A 20,646-nucleotide genomic window follows, 5' to 3' on the forward strand; every position below is an offset into this window, starting at 1 on the left:
AGTCTTTGCTGTATCTCCGCTCCGGGTTTTCCCTCCGCCCTCTCTCTGTGTGCTCGGTGTGTGTCGGTGTGCGGAGCGGAGCTCGGTCACAGTGCAGGAGGAGCGGCAGAGTCTGCAGGGCCTGCTGTCTCTGTCAGGGACGTTAAATCCGGGTTATATCAGCGCGGATGAGGGAGGACAGCTTCGGGTCTTCAGCTCTGAATCCTCCGACATTTAAATCAGTATCGAAGCCGCTCCGAGGTGCAGGAGGCTCGGCTGGCTTCGCGCGCTGCGGGGGATGTGCGCACACAATGGGAACCGACGCTGTGGCACGGTCCGGGACGCGGCGCTGCAATAATGTTTACCCCTCCTGTGTGTAATGGAGGAGCAGATCCAGGAGCAGGATCAGGACCTTTTAGTGGAGCACTTCTTCTGTTCGGGCAGTAAAGAGTTTCTCACGCCGGGGGGGTCGCCTCAGTGTACCGGGCAGAGAGCTGCTGTGAACCGAGAGGAGCGGAGCACGCGCCGGTTTGAATTCCTCCGGGATAAACACGGAATGTATTTCCTGCTGTTTGCACATCTGGATGAAGGGAGAGTCGGTTATTGCCCCCAAAGCGCTTTGGAACCAGTTAAAGTCAATGTAAGAGTTTCAGATTTAAATGAAAAAAATTTCAGATTAAAAGGAGGATTTCTGCACATTAAATAAAAACTTGATTCCCTGATTGGAGTGTTTTCAGTCTGATAAACTTTGGTGCAGACACTCAAAGGGAGCAGAGGAGGAGAATCGGTGTGTTTTTGGGATGTACCTTCTGGACAGCAGCTGCTCTGACAGGATGGAGCGAGGAACGCCTCAGAGGAAGACGGTCTACAGGATCTCCCTAACTCTGGTGAAGAGGGAGAGTCTGGATGGAGAGGACGGAGCAGAGAACCCAAAGCTGAGCGCCTTCAGGAAGGAGGGCTCAGTGGACATCCAGCGCGGCGGGCTGCTGGAGCAGCTGGAGGAGGTGGAGGATGAGACGGAGGAGTTCTCGTCGTCACACGGCCTCATGAGGAACTTCAGGACGTTCAGCACGGGGCAGTTGGAGCTGGGCCGCCTCAAACTGTGCAGGAAGCAGCAGAAGGAGCTGAAGGCCAAGGCCGCCAGCCCGGTCACAGAGACTCAGGAGAACATGTTGGCACAGAGTCCAGGAGACCCTCAGAGGGGGGGCGGGGGGCAGGAAACAGAGGATTCTCTCAGACTTAGTGAGGATGTGAACGGTGGAGCTGCTGTGCAGAACGGCAGCGTGGAGAAGAAGAAGAGACTGCTGAAGGCTAAGAGCATGGAGGAGAGGGGCTGTGACCCCCCTCTGAACGGAGACACTACCATGTCTCACTCCAAAAGTAACGGGAAAGAGACCCCCCCTATGAAGCGCCCCCCTGGTCTGCTGCGCCGCAGCTTCAGCTTCAGACACTGGAGCGGTGGTGAGTTGCTGCGTCTGCGAGCGCTGTCTAAAGACAAACACCACAGCAGCTCCGGCTGCATCGGACACGATGACGGGGAGGCTCCTGCTGCCATCCCACCCCCCCGCCTCGCTGACCCCACCCGGGTGAAGAGCAGGACTCTGGAGATGGGTGCCATCCTCAATAAGACTGACTCCATGTCTGATCTGAGTCGTGCAGAGAGAGCGCGAGGCAACAAGAACCGGACCCTGGACAACAGCGACCTGCTGCGGCTGGCAGCCGAGAAGGACGGAGCGGGCGGGGGCTTCCTGCTGAGGGGAGGGGGCGGGCGCTCCAGTGAGAGGCGTCTGGTTCGATTCTTCAGCGGGATCTTCTCCAGGAGGGAGGGGGGGTCCACCTCCAGTCCGGTGGGGAGTCCCAGTACAGAGCGGTCCTTCAGACGCAGCAGGAGGACGGTTCTGTCCCAGTCCAGCACAGAGAGCATGAACGGAGGGAGCAGTGAAGGTAAAAACATCAGCTGTCATGTGACCTGCAGAGTTTCCCATGATGCCCTGCAGCAGTTACTACTTACTGTATGCTCATCCTGAACATGAGCTGTCTGATTATTTCTTTCTCAGATTTAGAAACATGGTTCACATTTTGTAGAACAGTCGTCCTACTTTTCTTTCTGATCCCTTTCATCTTGTTTTGGCCCCCTCAGATTTATCCTAGGGCCCTTTGTGGGGTCCCAAACCTCAGGTTGGAGCCCCCTGATTTAAACACTCACATTTCTTTTTCTCGTCAGCTTTTAGTGTAAACTCTGAGCAGAAACATAACGTGGTTTTAAAGCAGAACTATTCAGGCAGAGTGTTTGTGGAGGAGGGAGAGAGGGGATCAGTGTGTGTGTGTGTGTGTGTGTGTGTGTGTGTGTGTGTGTGTGTGTGTTTGTTTTGGACAGCAGGGTGATGTTTGGTTGTGGTAGCAGAGACCAGCCGCTGCTGTTTGTCTTTCATTACTCTGAGCCGGCTTTTGTTCTCCCTCTCGGTTCACTTAAAAAGAGTCAGAGTCTGTTAAAAGCTTTAAATAAATAATGAAATCTGCTCCCTGAGGAATCTTTAAATCCTCTCACCTTCAAACCAAAACAACACACACACACAACCAGAGACCTGATGAATATAGCAGAGAGGAGTCAGAGAGGAAGTCGGAGTTTAAACCCGGAGGTCAGAGACACTTTTTTTTTTCTTCTTCCACATTTGTGATAAAAAGAGAAACATGTTTTTATCATCACACACACCATCAGCATCCTCTTTCCACCGACGGGGGATGAGTGGAAAACATGACGAGAGGAAGTGGATCTGTTCTCCTCACGCGCACGCACACACACACACACACACACTGGGACAGACAGATGTGTGTCGTTAATCCAGATGTTGGAGCCTCCAGCTGCAGCATCTCCTGGTGTTCACACGTCTGCAGGTTCACTCTGCTGCTGATGACTCAAACACACATCATGCACAGAGGTCCTGACCTGTGACAGAATCCCCCCCCGTCTCTGCTGAACGTTTGAAGATTTCATGTCCAGTTTTTAAATGTTTCTGTTGTTTCAGGGACGTTTACGAGCATCAGCAAAAACACTTAAGTGTGAATCTGTCAGGACGATGATTTAGTCTAATTTCTCAAATCAGCGTACCTTTTTGAATGTTGACCCACGAGAGAGCGTACAGGAGCAGAGCAGCTTTTTGAACACTTTCATCTATTTATTTCCCAGACCTCAGATCTCTTCATTAGCTGTCATAAAAACCACAGAATAAAAAGTGAAATCCTCACATTTAAGGAGCTGGAAGCAGCAAACGTTTGCGAGCAGGAAGTTACAGTTTGTGTTCTGGAGGAGGCCTGTTGTTATTCTCTTCTGAAGTTTCTTTTTTTGTGCGTGTGGCCTGATTTGATTTTAAAGGCGAGTGTTTGTGTGTCGTGCATCCCTCAGGTGTGAGCCAGGCTCTTGTAAAAGGTGCTGTTTTCTTTTAGGCTTCATGTTCCTGATGTCTGGATGCTGGCCCGCACATTCTAAGACCAAAGATGTGGATCTGCTCTTTACTCATTACAGATTATTTACTAAGTGAGGCTGAGTGACTTCCACCTGTCTGAATCTGTGAAGAAGGAACTCTGCTGCACTGATTCTTGAAGGTTTTTAGATTCCAGGTCCCCTTTAATCTCTGAGGCGGACCAACAGGTTTAACTGTGTGTGTGTGTGTGTGTGTGTGTGTGTGTGTGATGATGCCGGTGGTCGACACGAGGTGGGGGGTTGAAGGGGGTTCGGCCTCCACATATTTGGGATTCCTGAGGCGAGGTGGAAGTGTGTGCAGGTCGGTCAGAGACAGGTGACGTGTTGTGTTAGGAGATAAACGGTGTGTGTGTGTGTGTGTCTGTGTCCAACACCGCTCACACACCGTGGTTATATATTTAATTACTGTGAACACATTACTCACAGCGGGATCGTTTACTTGATTTGTCAGGATTCAGACGCAGCATGCAGAGGATGCAGTCCTCATTTAGACTTTTGATTTTGATATCCTTTATTAATCCCTTATCAACATATTTTCATTTGTAGTTTGATTTTTATCCCCCGATATTTATGGTCTCCTTGGTCTTGTCTCGGTTTCGCCCTGCCCTGGTCTTGGTCTTGTCTCGCCCTTCCCTGGTCTTGGTCTTGTCTCGGTCTCGCCCTGCCCTGCCCTGGTCTTGGTCTTGTCTCGGTCTCGGGGGGCGTCGGAGGAAGACTCAGACAAGTCGGGGAAATTTGCTGTTGTAGCACATCACACACACAAATACACATCCACTCACTGGCCGGCCCCACCCTTCCTCCCCCCATGACCTCGCTGTGTCTTAATGGAGTCTGCTGGTGTTTTTGTGTGTCAGTGTGTGTGTGTGTGTGTGTGTGTGTGTGTGTGTGTGTGTGTGTGTGTGTGTGTGTGTGTGTGTGTGTGTGTGTGTGTGTGTGTGTGTGTGTGTGTGTGTGTGTGTGTGTGTGTGTGTGTGTGTGTGTGTGTGTGTGTGTGTGTGTGTGTGTGTGTGTGTGTGTGTGTGTGTGTGTGTGTGTGTGTGTGTGTGTGTGTGTGTGTGTGTGTGTGTGTGTGTGTGTGTGTGTGTGTGTGTGTGTGTGTGTGTGTGTGTGTGTGTGTGCGCAGGCAGATATCTATAGGGAGTAAGTGTAGGGGAATGTATCTGTAAAAGGGTGTGGATGTGGGTGTGTATTCAGGGCAGTGTCGGTGTGTGCGTGACCTATATCCTCAGCCATGCAGAAGTAATATGTGTCTGTCAAAAGCCACACACACACACACGCACACACGCACACGCACTTCTTGACTGCCAATTAGTGCTCTGACTTTTGCATCCATGCAGTTATCTGTGAGGAAAAAAAGACTCCCCTCTCTTTTTCACTCTGACACGCACACTTTCTCCTGCACACACACACACACACACACACACACACACACACACACACACACACACACACTCATCAGATGGTTGGACTGGAACTCCTCCAGATGAAGCGAGCTGTTTCTTAGTGAGAGAGACTTTGATCCTCGTCTCTGCAGCATACATAAACTACACACACACACACACACACACACACACACACACACACACACACACACACACACACACACTTAAGAGTCTCTCCACAATGGGTACAATGGGGAGAAAATCCTATTAGGAGAAATGCTGCAGGGAGTGCAGAGATGGAGGGATGACGGAGAAGTGACCCTCCTCCTCTTCCTCCCTCCCTCATCTCCTTGTCTCCTTTTCTATCTCCTTCTTTCCTTTCCTTTCTATCTTTCTTTCTCCTCCTTTATTCCCCCTTCTTGCTTCCCTTCTCCTTGCTCTCTATTTTCTGTCTGTCTGTCTGTCTCTGTCTGTTTTATTCTCGGAGTGGAAAATCTGACATCTTTGCATTCTTGTCTTTTTGGCCTCTTGTTGGTTTCATGCTGCTCAGTTATAATTCATCCAGGCCTTGTAAACAAAAGTCACATGACTCCTAATCAGCTCGTTCATTGGACGATGAGTGTTTTTCTGCTCAGATGGATTTCATGCTGAAAATCTGGCAGCAGAAACATTTGAACATAATGCAGGAAATTGGAGCCTGATAGCAAAAGTTCTTTCTGTTATTACTTTGTGTTAGCATTTAGCACACATGAGCTAAACCTTGTGTGTGTCTCGAGTTCACAGAGTTCAGGAACAAAGGATTGTGGGATATCAAAACTGGGCCAAGGACTGTCCTGGTTCTGCGTCTCCGGCGGGAACTTTATTTCTGTCCGTCCACCTAAACTGCTCGATTCTGACCGGATTATTACGGCAGGCGGGTCAGGCCAGTGGAGCACGGTGTGTGTGTGCTGTAGTCCAAGCTCCCCCGTCTTTAAATAACAAAACCAAAGTGTGAATCTGAAGCGCAGCCTGGAAACAGAAAGTAGAAAAGTCTCCTGAACACAGAAAGCCTGCAGGTCATCAAAACGCTCAGACTTGTTTACCGTCATTAAAAAGTATTTGGCATCTCTCATGCCTAGTTCAAAGTTTTCTGGCCCTGCAGGTATTCTCAGATTGAGTGGCGCAGGCTGCTCTGGCGCCGATTCAGAGGATGTTTGATGATAGTGCGCTGAATGTTTGTCATGTCAGTTAAAGGAATATGTCAGCTCAGAAGCTTTTTATTCCTTTACTTTTATTTGGACAGCTGCAGACGTCTCATTGGTTGTGAGCTGAGGGTGTCGGGTACGAGGTTAAAGATGATTCATGCACATGATGTTTCCATGTGAAGTCGTTGAAAAGACACAGAGAGCACTTAATGTGTGCATTGTTTTTATTTCAGCATCTTTCTGAATCCTTTATTCTCATTTAATCACAGCTTAAGATGTTTGTCTGCTCAGACTCACTCTAAACTTGAAGCAGGATGAACTGTAACGCAAGTAACTGGAGGCAGAAACTCACTTTGATATGGTATGAATATTAACTCTCTCTAAATTAGGAAATGAATGGATGTTTAACCTGAGCATTACATCCCTGAATCTAAAAGTACAGAAGCTTGAAATCGACTTCAGATCTTCAGACTTGTTTGAAACAAAAAGCTGACGCACTTCTACACTTCAGTCAGTGTGCAAAGAGTTTGTCTGCAATTATTATTGTTTATGAAAAAATGAGAAATGAACCAAAATGAGTGTCTTGGACTTCTGTTGTTGTTGCCATGGTAACACACAGGAATCTATATGGTTTGATTTTTAGTAAAAAATCATAAGTTTACAATGACGACCCCCCCCCGTTCTCCCCGTGTGAATATATTTCCACATCCTCACTTGTCTCACACGTCTTGCTGGTCACACACACACACACACACACACACACACACACACACACACACACACACACACTCTCTCTCTCTCTGTGCTTATTAGCCGGCTGCTGTTTCACCCTGGTGGCAGAGGTTGTTCTGGGGTCAAAGAGCATGTGCGTCCCTCCCCCCTCATCCCTCTTCTCTCCTCCTCGCTTCCTCTGCAGACCCAAATTGGACCTTGTGGTTAGTGTGTGTGTGTGTGTGTGTGTTTTGGAGGGACGTGCTCCCTTATTTGAACAAGCCGTCAGGAGTCGGTGAAGCAGCACATTCCAGCTTGCAGCAACACTTCTCGTTTCTGCTTCATGACCCCCCCCTCCTGACAGCCGGAGAGATACAGAGCTCCTCCTCTCTGATTTAGAGATGTGCACACCGAGCTCACAGTACAGAAACATTCAAAATTCAAAACTGCACAAGGATGCACATACGAGACGACGATGGATGAGATCAAATATGAGGAGGATCGTTGTGCAGAAAGTTAGAAACAACAAAGTGCATCAATCACATTTTAAAGACCGTGGGTTGTTGTTGAAACATTTAAACCATCTGCACATTTATTTTTATATTCTTGATTAAAAGAATAATTGAATGGAAACTGAGAGGCTCTGCTTTGAGGATACTTTGAACGTTACACGCTGTTTTTTTATGTACATCCTGTTCTGACTTTATGTCCCATAATAATCCACCACTGGCAGAGCAGGCGTTGGCGTGCATGAGGAGCGTCACACAGCGGTCTGACCCCCCCCTCAACTTAAAGCTTAACGCTCTTACATAAAAAGTAAAATCCATGAGGAGAGCAGCACGCTCAGTGAAGCTCCGACTGCAGCAGCATCAGAGTTCAGATATTTCAACATGCAACACGCTGTTATGGCTGATGTAAGCAGGCTGAAACACACACACACACACACACACACACACACACACACACACACACACACACACACACACACACACACACACACACACACACACACACACACACAGTGTAGCCGTCCTCCTCCGCTCCTTCTGTCATGCAGAAGCAGTAGTTTGAAGAACAAAGGGAGCTGTAATCAGAGAGGAGGATCCACGAGCACACAGATGTAAAGATGCTAATAAATCTGAACCTGAGCAGATAAGAAACAGAAGCTCTTCCTGTCTGCTTTTGTTCTCTGTAATGACGCCTTGTTGCTCTTTAACTCGTCTCCCTTTGTGCAGTCAGAGCTAGAAGATATTCTGATAAATAAAAGCCCTGTGTCGGAGTCTCTGAATATCAAAGTGGACCAATATTAAAGCCTGTTTGCTTCTTGTAGCTTTTAAGAAAACGTTAAAATATGAAGCTTCTTCAGGGGCGCTGGTGGCGCGGTGGTTAGTGCGCGCGCCCCTTGTATGGAGGCTGTGGTCCTCCAAACGGGCGGCCCAGGTTCGAATCCAGCCTGTGGCTCCTTTCCCACTCTCTCTCTCTCCCTGATTTCTGACTCGATCCACTGTCCTATCTCTCAATTAAAGGCACAAATAAATCTTTAAAAAAATATAAAGCTTCTTAGTCACGTCCTGCAGTTCTAAAGAGCTTCTTTTGTGCGGCTGTGGCTCAGTGGTTAGAGTCGTCGCCCCGCCCTGGGTTCGATCCCCAGCTCCTGCAGCAACATGTCCGATCTGTCCTCGGGCGAGACACAGAAATGCTCCCTGCCTCCTGCTGGAAAAGCTGTGCAAGCTGAAGTCCAGCCCAGAGTTGTGATGTTAATAACCATGGATTACTTAGATATGGATGAACGCTTCATGTGAGCATCGTACGGCAGATTATCAGGAGAGTCTTTTTATCTGTTTGAGGGGAATATTCTGACGTTCCTTCTGGTTGTTTTTTTTTTTATATGAGGATATCCTTCAGGGAGTTTAAGTCACCAGAGGTTTAGGAAAGAGGTTCTTTTCTGAACTTAAATTCACCTCACACTGTCTCCCCCCCCCCACTCCTCTCCTCACACTTTGAAATCCTCTGATGTGGATCCTTTCTGCAGAGAGAGACTCGCCACTCGGCTGGACGTCTTCACATTTCTCTCTCTGTTAACAAAAAAATCAGCAGCAGGCGTGTTTGAAGGAGCCGCCTGCAGGATGAATATCAAACACCCTACTGTGATTTACTTTGACCTTTTTATCAACCAGAATCAAACTTGTACAGTTTCTACTAAAAACGCACACACACACACACACACACACACACACACACACACACACACACACACACACTCTGCTACCTAACACTCAGTCTATGTTACAAATTATGTCTAATCCTGCTTCACATCCTGGACGTTCAGATAAACTCTCTGATGACATGGACACTAAATTGCACAAACCTGTTTGTCTGTGTGTGTGAGAGTGTGAGGATGACAGGTAGCGTGTGTGTGTGTGAGTGAGGATGACAGTAACTGTGTGTGTTTGTGTATGATGATGAACCCGTCAGTAGCTGGTGGTGTGACGGTGGTTTTATTTGATTTAGGCTGAGGATGAAAGAGGCGGACGTGCTGCCAACTAACTGTGTGTATGTGTGTGTGTGTGTGTGTGTGTGTGAGAGAGTGAGTAGGGGGGTGGGGGATGGTTCAGCCTGCCTGATTAGAAGGCTGATATTTAGGTCAGTCGATGTTTGTGTGTGTGTGTGAAGCTGGTCATGATGTTTATGGAGCTCGGTAAGCATTATCAAAATAAATCATTTTAGACATTTATAACAGATTTAAACATGTCTGAAATTTACCGTTTCAATTACCTTTAAATGACCGTCCTGAGGGTCCCGGGACCTCCAGGGGACTCATCAGGGTGGCCATCAGCAGCTCTTTGAGACTAACAGATATTCACTTGGATCTCCTGTGAGCTCTGCAGACTCTCATCACTTCTGCTTTTTTTTAAAAACATATTTAAAACCCTTCTCAGCGCTGAACGTGCCTGTGAGCTTTTACACGAGGAGGTGTTTGAACTTGTGGTTGAACCAACATCTGATAAAAAAAGAGTCTGTTTCTGTTTTGCATAATTTTCAGGTCAGACGAGGATCTCTGAATCTGACTGTGTGTGTGTGTGTGTTGACTCTGCTTTACATTTAAAGAGTTTTTGTGCTAACTGAACTTTCATCTGATATGTGGATGATACGTTTGAGGTGATTTAAGGAGCCAGTAATCTGCACGGCTGCTGGGTTTCTGTCAGGTCAGCTGTCTGCAGCTTCATCCCTGCCTTTCAAATCACAAGTTAGCCTTCTTATCTTCACTTTAAGGACACAGTTGTGTTTAAACCGCCTCTAAATGTCCATGTCTGACAGTGAAAGCTGTGACAATGGGGGGGTCTTGTTGCCAGAATGCATCTTGGTAGTTATTGTTCTTCTATCTTCCCTGTACTATCAACTTTCAGACGTTTTCTCAAAGATGTTTTTTAACACAGTTCTTCTTCTTTGGTTCTGATGACGGGAAGATTTTCCTTCAATGAAAGACTGAGATTGCACCTTTGGTAACTCTTTTCTTATTTGGTATTTTTAAAGGAGTTTTACTCTGGGGGCTTTAGTATCCTCACTTTCAAACCTCTTTCCTCGTGTTCTTGCTCCCTGCAGAACGCCTCCATCCTCTTTACTGTCTCTCTCACACACACACACACACACACACACACGGCCTCTTCCCCTCACACCTGCTGTAGCCTATCACTGAGGCTCGTTTCAGTCGGCGTCTCTCCTCCTCTCTCTCTCTGCCAGCAGCTCTGGTGTCTCCACTCTCTCACGCTGCTGCAGAGAGGCGTCCTCTCTGCTCGCCGTCCCTTCACCTCCCGTGGCCTCCTCACAGCTGTGGCGTCCTGCGAGCGCTCGCACAAGGCTCTGTCTGTTTGAGACGGGAAACTGAAGCTCTGCAGTTAGTGATGAAGTCAGGAGGATCTGAATGTTTCCGTTTCCTTCTGTTGATGGGGACGTTTGTGGTTACCATGACAACCTCGTAAGGACAGAGAGGATATCGGTTGCTTTAAATAAGTTGACACGGGAAGCATCAAAGGAAATATAAACACTGATATCAGTTAAAGATCTCCATCGATCCGAGTCTCTCCTGTTCATCGTCGTCCAATCACAACACAGCCTCTTTGTCTCTGCTTGTCCACGGTTGGTCGCCTGCCATCCTCTTCCTGCTCCCACTTCCTGGTTTCCCCCCGGGCAGCTTTAATCAGATTGGAGGAGGGTGTGTGTGTGTGTGTGTGTGTGTGTGTGTGTGTGGGAAGCATGGGCACACACACATCTGGAGGAAATGTTTGCAATACCAGGGGATTTGTTTTTTTTAATAAAAACCCACAGTCATCCATCATATTAGGAAGAGAGAGAGTGTGTGTGTGTGTGTGTGTGTGTGTGTGTGTGTGTGTGAGGATATCAAGTATCAGGCTGCACAATAGTTTCCTCATTTGTGGCTGCTTTTCGGCGACATTTTCCACAATCAGGAGCTCATTAGTGTGCGTGAACACTCGCCCACATGTTTAATATACGGCTTCAAGTTGTGCTCCCGTTTCTCTCCTGGCTGGTCGCTCTACCTTTTGAGTAAAAACCTGAACAACAAGCAGACCTCAGAGCGCTCAGACATCAGGCTCTTAACCAGACGTGGAGCACGCTGAACGTAAATGTAGAAATATTTGATGTAAAATAACTTTTAAACAAATGTCTTGAGTTGTGTTGAGGACAGAACACGGCTACTAAAAAGATTGAAAAGTTAGATTTATGATTCCTAGAGCTGTCCATGTGTACTTCCTGTTTCTCCTGAACCTTTATCAGCTGATTCTGTCTCTCCTCTTCTTTTTTGTATCCTTCTCTCCTCAACTCTCTTCTCTTCTCTTCTCTTCTCTTCTCTTCTCTTCTCTTCTCTTCTCCTCTCGCTCCATCCTTCCTCTTCCAGGCTCGAGGTAATGGTCTCTCTGGGACAGTTCTTATGAGCTCTGCAGCAGGCTGGAGGCCTAATGAACACGCGCACACGCACACACACACACACACACACACACACACACACACGCACAGATGGAGAATATTGAACTGGGATGATAAATGTGGAACTTCTGCAGCGTCTCTCTCTTTGACTAACGAAGAAGAATTCACCTCAGAGCTCTGCGTCTGTTTAGGGACAAACGAGGCTTTAATGTGAACACAGGAGGACGTTGAATTGAGTTTTGAGTCATTATGACCGCATTTCCCACAATCCCCTGCTGCTTTAATCTTTTCCTAATTCTGGTTTCTCCACTTTTTTTAAAAATATTTTTTACTGATTTCTGCAGAGGAGTTTGAGGACAAAGGAGAAGTTTAAACTGAAGGGAGAAACAGAGACTATAGAATGAATATGTTCTCTCATTGAATCTGTGCAGGTGTTACAGAAAGCAGGTGTGTGTGTGTGTGTGTGTGTCTCATTACCTGTTAAACAGGTTTAATTAACGGTGACACATGGAAACACACTCACTGTGCTGTCATCATCGCCTGACTGATGAGGAGGGTTTAAATTCAAAAGAAGCTTTATTGGTCAGCAGTGAACACACTAACTCATCAACCACACACACACACACACACACACACTGAAACAACAACATACTTCCATGAAGATGTGTTCATATCAGGAGCCATAATTCATACTGCAGCAGCTCTAACGCACTCTGACATTAGATTTAAAGTTTAGATGTAAACAGCGCGAGACTGTCACACTCCCCCCCCCCCCCCCCCCCCCCCCTCCCTGTACTCGTAAACACCAAGTTAAGAAATACAAGAAATAAATCTGATGATGAGTGACAGACAGAGAGAGAGAGAGGTCAAGGGTGAGATAACAAGAAGCCACGTGTGACTGATGAGGCAGCAGGCTCTGATTCGTCACAGTCAGACGGCGAGTTAACCCCCACCACACACACACACACACACACACACACACACACACACACACACACACACACACACACACACACACACACACACACACACACACACACACGACACCCTGCCCTGAGGGAACAAACAGCCACGCTCCACCCATCATGATCCCTCTTTGTGAGCGAGTGTGTGTGTGTCTGAACCACAGATCATCTATTCTGTGGGGCCGCTTCCCCCTGCAGCTGTGTGTGTGTGTGTTTGTTTGACCTGCAGTTGGGATCATGGCGGGACCAAAACCGTCAGGAAAGTAGTCTGTGTTGACGGTTAGATTCCCACAAGCTCCTCCCCTTAAAGCTGCATTCAAACTTTAACTAAACAGTAAACAGTTTAGTCTCAGTATCAGTTATCGGCTGTGGCTCAGTGGTAAAGTCGTCTCTCAACCGGAAGGTCGGGGTTCGATCCCCAGCTCCGATGTGCGATGTGTCCTCGGGCAAGACACTTAACCACAAATTGACCCCGCTGCTTCAAATTGTTGAGAGTCTCGAGGACGTCTTCATGATTTCAGTTATTCTCTCTGAGCCGCTCTGCTTGTTTGTCAACGCTCCATGTGAGGCCTGCTGCTTACACAACACCACAGAAGAAGAGCTGAACCGCAGGAATCTGCAGAACTGACATGAGAGTGTGTCGACGCCCGATATGCAAACTCTCTGTGTGTGTGTGTGTGTGTGTGTGTGTGTGTGTGTGTGTGTGTGTGTGTTTACGAGTGTTGGTGGGTTGGTGGGCAGCGAGGTACAAACAAACTGAGAGAGAACATGCTCGGCTTCTCCCGCACACGGAGAGAATCCGATCAGACGGCGAGCTCTGAGGGTGATTGGTGTAAACGCTCTGTGTCCTCCACGCAGCAGTCAGATGTTACTCCACGCTGCGTTCAAACTCTCTGAGCGTGTTTGTCTCTGACATGTTCAGCAGTTTGAAGCTGTCACACAAACATTTTGAACAGTCACATTCCTAAACTGTCTGAAATATTTACACCGTGTTTTAGTCATCGGAGTTCAGGATGCCAAGGTCGACGTTTATCTTCAAACCCCCTGAAGAAGAGTCCCCTCTGCTACTCTCCATCAGACACACCATCTCCTCGCTCCTCACTCCTCACTCCTCTCTCCTCCCTCCTCGCTCCTCGCACATTAAAGGCGGCAGTATGATGGCGTGCACATGTTGTTCTTTGTCCTGCAGAAATCTCCGCGTGAGTCAGAACATGTGTGAAAGGTGAGCACGAGAATAAAGGACGTGATATTAATTTAGCTTAGCGGAGAAGATCCTGGATAATACAGTTTAATGTGTGTGTGTGTGTGTGTGTGTGTGTGTGTGTTGTTTCAGCTCAGAGGCGTCTCCTGTCTGTCGTGTTTACCTTCTAACTTTAGTAAGAACCAGTTTGTGTCAGCGAGCACGCTGGGATTCCCAGCATGCTTCAGAGCGCACGTCTGGGGTTTGGCAAGAAGGTCAATGATGTCATCATGATGTCAGTCAGTGTGCATGAGAAGTATCTGAATACCACATGTTTCTTTACCTGCTGTGATCCAGGTGACCTGTCGGACACGTTCCCTCTGATCAGTCTGATCTCATGTTGTAAACATCTGGACGTCATGTTTACACCTGCTGGTCGCAGACAAAGAAGAAAAGCAGACGAGCAGGTTTAAGTTCTTCTTCTGAGGAATCGCTGACAGACGAGTTCTCTGCTTTATATCAACACTTAAAACACTCAACCAGAGGTCGGGCTCAGGGGTCGGGCACAGGGGTACCCATGATGCTCTGCTGTCCTCTGTGTGTGTTATCCTGAGACCTGATCGCTCTGTTCTTAGAATCATCTTGAAGTGATCGTGGTGTTCCTCACACTCTCAGCTCAGACATGTAGTCCTCGTTGTTATCGTGTCTCTTCCTGTTGTGACTTGGACGTTTGTGTTTCTGTCCTCCAGCTGCCGTCATGTAAACACACGCTCTGCAAACACTCCTGCAGCTGGCTCTGAGAGCTTCATGGCTGGTTGTGCTCTTCTTCTTCAGGTTTTTGTATCTTCTTTAATCGCCGGTGTTTAACCTTGAGGACTTTGGACTGAAGTCAGGATCTGATCTCCTCTCGATGGTCAGAGGAGGGTCGGTCAGATCGTCGTTGGTTAACGGGTGTAATGACAAAAAGTAGTATATACTGAAGCACAAGGAGGGGTGGCCATCTTTAAACGCTCCTCTAAGTCCTCCTCCAGGTTCCCTTTAGAGGTCTTACATTTAAGGTTTTATACATCAGTGGATCTTCAGATCTTCAACCTTTTTGTAAGATTCAGAAATGTCAGATTTATTTTTTTTAAAAAGCAGAAAGAAGAAGTAACCATGGCAACCACTCGCGAGTCCATCCTGCTAACTGTGGATGTTTTTGTTATATCTGAAACGCCCTGAAACGGGCCCGTGCTGCACGGGTATGGCAGTTATTAAAACGACGGGAGGTTAAGAATGACGTCACACAGCGGTCCACATAGATAGTCTCTGTGATAATCGTCAGAGTGAGACTCCTGCTCCAACATGTTCTCCGCTCTCTGAGGGAGAACCGACATAAAAATAGAAACAAACGAGTGAAATCAAAGAGAATTAAAGATGGAGGTTATTCTGGAGCGCCACGAGTCCTGACGCTTCACTTTGGATCCTTCCTCCCTCTTTCTCTCATCCATCCTCCTCTTTCTCTCCTCTTCCTTCTCCTCCTCCTCCTCCTCCTCTTTCTCTCCTCTTCCTTCTCTTTCTCCTCCTCTTCCTCCTCTTTCTCTCCTCCTCCTCCTCCTCTCCTCATCCTCCTGCAGCTCGGTGTTGGCGCAGAGTGATGAAGGAGTGTTTTCTGTCCCTCGGCGCTCGCTCTCATTTCTAAGTTTTCCCTCCCCGAGCGATGACGAAGGGGAACAGCTCTCCATCCTTTTTCTCTCCATCTGTTTCGCTCCATCTGTTTTTCTCTCGTCCTCATTTTCTCTCCCTCCTTCCCGTCGTCTTCTTCAGGATTTTCTTTAAATCTTAGATGAACAAGAATTAAATTGGCGGGAAGTTTCCTCTTCAGTGATTGGACGATGAGGCTGCTTGATTTGGCGAGAGATTCCTTCTCTGCACCGAGTCAGCAAAAGTTTAAGAACAGACGATAAAGCATCGCCTGCTGGACAGTGTTGTTAAAAGACTTCACGTTGGGGCGCTGGTGGCCTAGTGGTTAGCGTGTGCACGTTATGTATAGAGGCCACAGTCCTCAAAGCGTGCAACCAGGGTTCAAGTCCGAGCTGTGTCATACCAAATATACTCCATGATTCACCTTTAATTTAACGCTGAAGACTTCTAAACCTCATGAAACCGTCTCACTCTTACCACGCTGACGGGGGTTCACCTGGCGAGGCGGCCCGTCCCTCCCTGTCGCTGGGTAAACTGGGTAAACTGGGTAAACTGGGAACCATCATGAGACGGGAACTGGAGGGCCTCCTGAAAACAGGAAGCAGCTGGATCAACATCCTGCCTGCAGAGACACAGAACGCCGCTTGTTAAAAAAAAAAAATGGCTCAACAATGACCCTCTGTGTGTGTGTGTCGGCCAATCAGAACGCTGCTCTGTGGATTCTTTCCATGCAGACAGATACCAGCCACACACACACACACACACACACACACACACACACACACACACACACACACACACACACACACACACACACACACACACACACTGGCAGCTGAAATTGTTGAATTTTATTATTCGTCTGTATCCGAGCAACGTCTGGATGAAAACTCAACAGCTGTTAGTTTCTGTGCATCTCTGATTTCTGCTGGTCGTTAAACGTTATCGAACCTTCAGCATGAGTTCACACGAAGACCGAGAAAACCGTCTTTGAAGTCTTTAAATGGTTAAATATGCAACGTGGACGTCCTTTCTGAGACGTCTTCAGAGAGCACGTTTTTACACGTGGTCATTGTGGGATGCTTTTAGCGTCTGCAGGCCGACACAGATTGCTGCTGATGAATAAATAAAGACCCGCTGACGGCTCTAAGTGGACTCGGCCCAGTGGCCTAGTTATCTCTCCGAGGTTGAGGTGTGGCAGAGACGGACGGGTTAATGGCGTCTGTGTGGAGACGGGTGACCCATATTCATGTGTGGGTGGTGAAGGAGGTTAATAAAGAGGTTGAAGACGTCCTCTGAAGTGTCCAGCGCTCATTGGATGTTTCTGAGATCCTTGGGGCTCCTTTGGGCTCATTGTCGTCTGAAAACATTCAGTATTTATGACAGTTTGAGTTTCAGTCCCAAACCCAGAGTACCACAGATCCTTCGTACTTTTACTTTTAGTTTTTAAGGTTTTTTAAGCCTCTTAAAACTGAACGGTCAAGAACGGAAACTTCCCAGAAATGTGTCAGAAGAAGCTGCAGAGCTGACGTTCAAATGTCCTGAAGAAGGATGAGACCTCCCTGATAGTTCTGACACTATCACTTTGAAATAACACACACACGTCCATATCTGAAGAGTGTGTGTGTGTGTGTGTGTGTGTGTGTGAGAGGAACGTCCCCCCCTCACTTCCCATGACCTCCTCCTTCAAGGTCTCAAAGTGTTACAAGCAGAGCGATTGTCTCTTCTGAATCTGTGACTTCTCTTGTTTACTGGATTGCACCTGAATGCATCACATGTTCTTCTTCAGTTTGATTGACAGGTGTGTTGTTACCTGTGTGTGTGTTTTTTTAGATGCCTTCGTGAACAGTCAGGAGTGGACGCTGAGTCGAACCGTACCAGAACTCAAAGTGGTGAGTGATTTAAAAAATAATACAACAATAAACTTTTAATAATGTTATAAACTCTAAATCTTACATTGACTCATCCCCCAGGGCATTGTGGGTAATCTGGCCAGTGGTAAGGTCGGCGCTGGTGCACAGATACCTGACAGGAACGTACGTCCAGGAGAGTCACCTGAAGGTAAGAAGACGATTTTTATCGTTCTGTGTTTCTCTTTTTCTGAGATCAGCTGGATCGGGTTCACAGTTTCACAGACTCCTTTCTGACCGCCTCCTCTCCTCTCCTCTCCTCTCCTCTCCTCTCCTCTCCTCCTCTCCTCTCCTCTCCTCTCCCTCTCCTCTCCTCTGGTGTCCTCTCCTCTCCTCTCCTCCTCTCCCCTCCTCCTCCATCTTTGATCCTGTGAACAAATAAAGATGTGTTTCCTGCAGACTCTCTGCTCCTCGCCCTGCAGAGACGCTCATACTGCTCATCCAATATTCAGGCTGCTGCCCCTCCATCCTCTCCAGGCACAGTCCACTTATACCCAACCTCATGTTGCTTTAATATTTCAGTGCTTCAGCTTCTTCCTCTCAAGAGGACGAAGACGCTCCCTCATGGAGGCTGCACGCACGCACGCACTCAAACTCCTCAAATATCAGGAGAGAGTGGACCCGGGGTTAGTCTGATGATTGAAGTGTGACAGTGGTTTTGTTTTTTTTTTTAAACACTGATCACTTTGCATGCTGGGTAAAGACGCCAGCGTCAGCAGAACTCGATGCTCTAGTTCAGATCGGTTGTGTTTTGAGGTGCATTCAATGAAAATCTGAAAACCTTATTCCAGATATTTTTTGAGGTATTAAATCATGCATGAAAGCTGACACTTCCCGCACTGATGTTTAGCAGTAAAGAGGATTTAAATCCATTTTTCTGTGCAGACTTTGACACTAAAACATCTGAAATGATATCCTAAAACACACGCAGCTTTAAAGGGGATTAAAACACTGAAAGTAGAAGCTTGGAAAGAGAATCTGAAAGCTACAGAAGAGTGACTATCGATGCTTTAACAGCTCAGTTCTATTAATGCATCCCTCCTGAAAAAGGACGATAACTGAGAAGAAACGTCCAGCTCCAGGAGAATCACTTTGTCTGCCTGTTTGCAGCTTATTAACCTTTCTTGACCTTTCAGTGTGTTTAAAGCTCTGAAAACCTTCAATCAGAGTTTATTTAGGGTGAAAACTTTGAGCAGGACCCACAAACTACCAGCCCACAAACCGTTTTTAGCTCTGGGTCCCTCAGCGGAGAAACGAGGCCTCTGAAGTTCACAGGCGGGGGGAGAGTTAGTGAGCACAGAACAGTTTTTAAATCTGAGATTAAGAAAGCGTCAGAGAGTTTATCACAGATTAAAAGTCTCTGCTGGGTTTGATTCTGCAGAAAGCTGCACACACACAGATCCAAACAGTTTGAGGTGACAGGAAATCCCAGAGGAGAGGGTTTAAAACATCTTTCTCCTGGGTGACGTACCTCGTCTTAAAATGCTCTCTGCGGCCTGCAGCGTCCAATGCTGGACGCCCGGCGGCCATGTTCCACCGCTCGCCCGTAATTACACCTCGGCTCTGCCAAAAAGCAACACGACACGGCTTTTCTGCAGCTCCACATACCGAAGCTGAGCCAGCCCTAAACAACGGCTCCCAGAAATCTTTGATGTGTTGACTTGGCTCATCAGCCGTCAGGGACGCAGCCAATCAACTCCAACTAAAAAAACCTCCTCTTTGAAATGGTTGCATAAGCGTAGAGAAATCAAAGCGGCTTCAGGGAGGAGGCGCGGGGAAGCTGATGTGTTGTTTTGAAATTCCTGGATCTAAAAATACAAGCAGCCTGGATTCCCAGGACCATTGATTGGGAGAAAAAGTCGGTGGCTTGCGAGTGGCGGAGCGACCGCAGCGCCACAAAGCCACAAAGCAAAAAAAAAAAACTATTCTTAGTCTGCAGACTGGAGCCTCGCTGCAGACGAGCGACTCACATCAGGTCGTGTTAATGAGCAGAGAGAGGCTGAAAACTACAAAAACTACAAAAAACTACAAAACCCACAAATCTACGCTGACGCTGCTGAACTTTCCCGTCTTTCAGTCCGAGGCCGAACAAGCTGCACAGAACAACGACACAAACTCACCCCGTGTCCTCTGAGGTCACACTCCTCTCTGTGCTGCGTTCAGGGACAGCCGAGTGTCGGAGCAGCAGCAGCACATGGAATCCATTAAAAGAGAACGGAGGTTTGGGTTGGGAAATCACCCGCAGCCACAGAACGAACGCTGCTGACTGAGCGTGTGGAGCTGCTGCTCACACAATCTACACACTGATTATAACAAGAAATGTGGGAAAGTGGAGCGCCGACCTCTGATTGTCTAAAACACATTAACAGGCAGACGAGGAAGACGATCATTAGAAACAGCTGTTACAGAAACGTTTATGTTTATGAGGCGTTCAGGAGTCCCAACCTGAAACCAAAGCTGACTCTCTGCTCTGGTCCCAAATGTAAAAGATTCTTCTTCTGCACGTTCTGCACACATCACACAATCTCATGCATCTCTCTCCCCGTGTTGTTAGCGTGCAGCAGGTCATTGTCCGTTAAGGGACATCTTCTGCAAACGTTTGATATTCTACCATGACATCAGCTCAGGAGCCAGAAGAATAAAATATAGAGCATAGCAGGTTGAGCGTCGTAACTTATTACACCTTTAAGTTCAACAGATTTTAGGGACATGAGGCGTCTAAATATCCTCCAATAAATCATCACATGGATGAGAATAAAGACGAGCCTCTCTGGAAACACACCAGCCTCCTCCTCCTCTTCTTCTTCTCTGTGTTTGTTTCCCATTATGAAACTGTCAGTGAAACTCTGTGAACAGCTCCAGCCTTGATCATGTAAATCTCTGCTTTTCTTCTTCTGCAGGACTTTTTTTTATTCTCACGTTTTTGTGCTTTGACCTCCAGCTGACCTGCAGATAAACTCTGTGTTGTTCTCTTCTATTCTCATCAGCCTCATAAATCTCTGCTGTCTCTCTCTCCCTCTCTCTCTCTCTCTCTCCCTCTCTCGCTCCCTCTCGCTCTCGCTCTCTCTCTCTCTCTCTCGCTCCCTCTCTCCCTCTCCCTCTCCCTCTCCCTCTCTCTCTCTCTCTCTCTCTCTCTCTCTCTCTCCCTCTCTCTCTCTCTCCCTCTCTCTGCTGTCTCTCTCTCCCTCTCTCTCTCCTCTCTCTCTCCCTCTCTCTCTCCTCTCTCT

The 20,646-nt window shown here is 47.5% G+C and overlaps 1 protein-coding gene across 1 annotated transcript in view; it reads left to right on the forward strand.

Annotated features, from left to right (window-relative positions):
- The window catches only part of agap1 (ArfGAP with GTPase domain, ankyrin repeat and PH domain 1), a 110,786-nt gene that overhangs the window by 27,348 nt on the left and 62,792 nt on the right, over positions 1-20,646 (forward strand). Inside the window, 4 exon segments of the mRNA XM_065952208.1 lie at positions 17,343-17,401; positions 17,483-17,512; positions 17,514-17,559; positions 18,842-18,859. Of these exon segments, the coding sequence (XP_065808280.1) occupies positions 17,343-17,401; positions 17,483-17,512; positions 17,514-17,559; positions 18,842-18,859 (153 nt within the window).

The sequence above is a fragment of the Labrus bergylta genome, chromosome 24 (genome assembly GCF_963930695.1).
Source record: "Labrus bergylta chromosome 24, fLabBer1.1, whole genome shotgun sequence".
NCBI classification, from domain to species: Eukaryota; Metazoa; Chordata; class Actinopteri; order Labriformes; family Labridae; genus Labrus; species Labrus bergylta.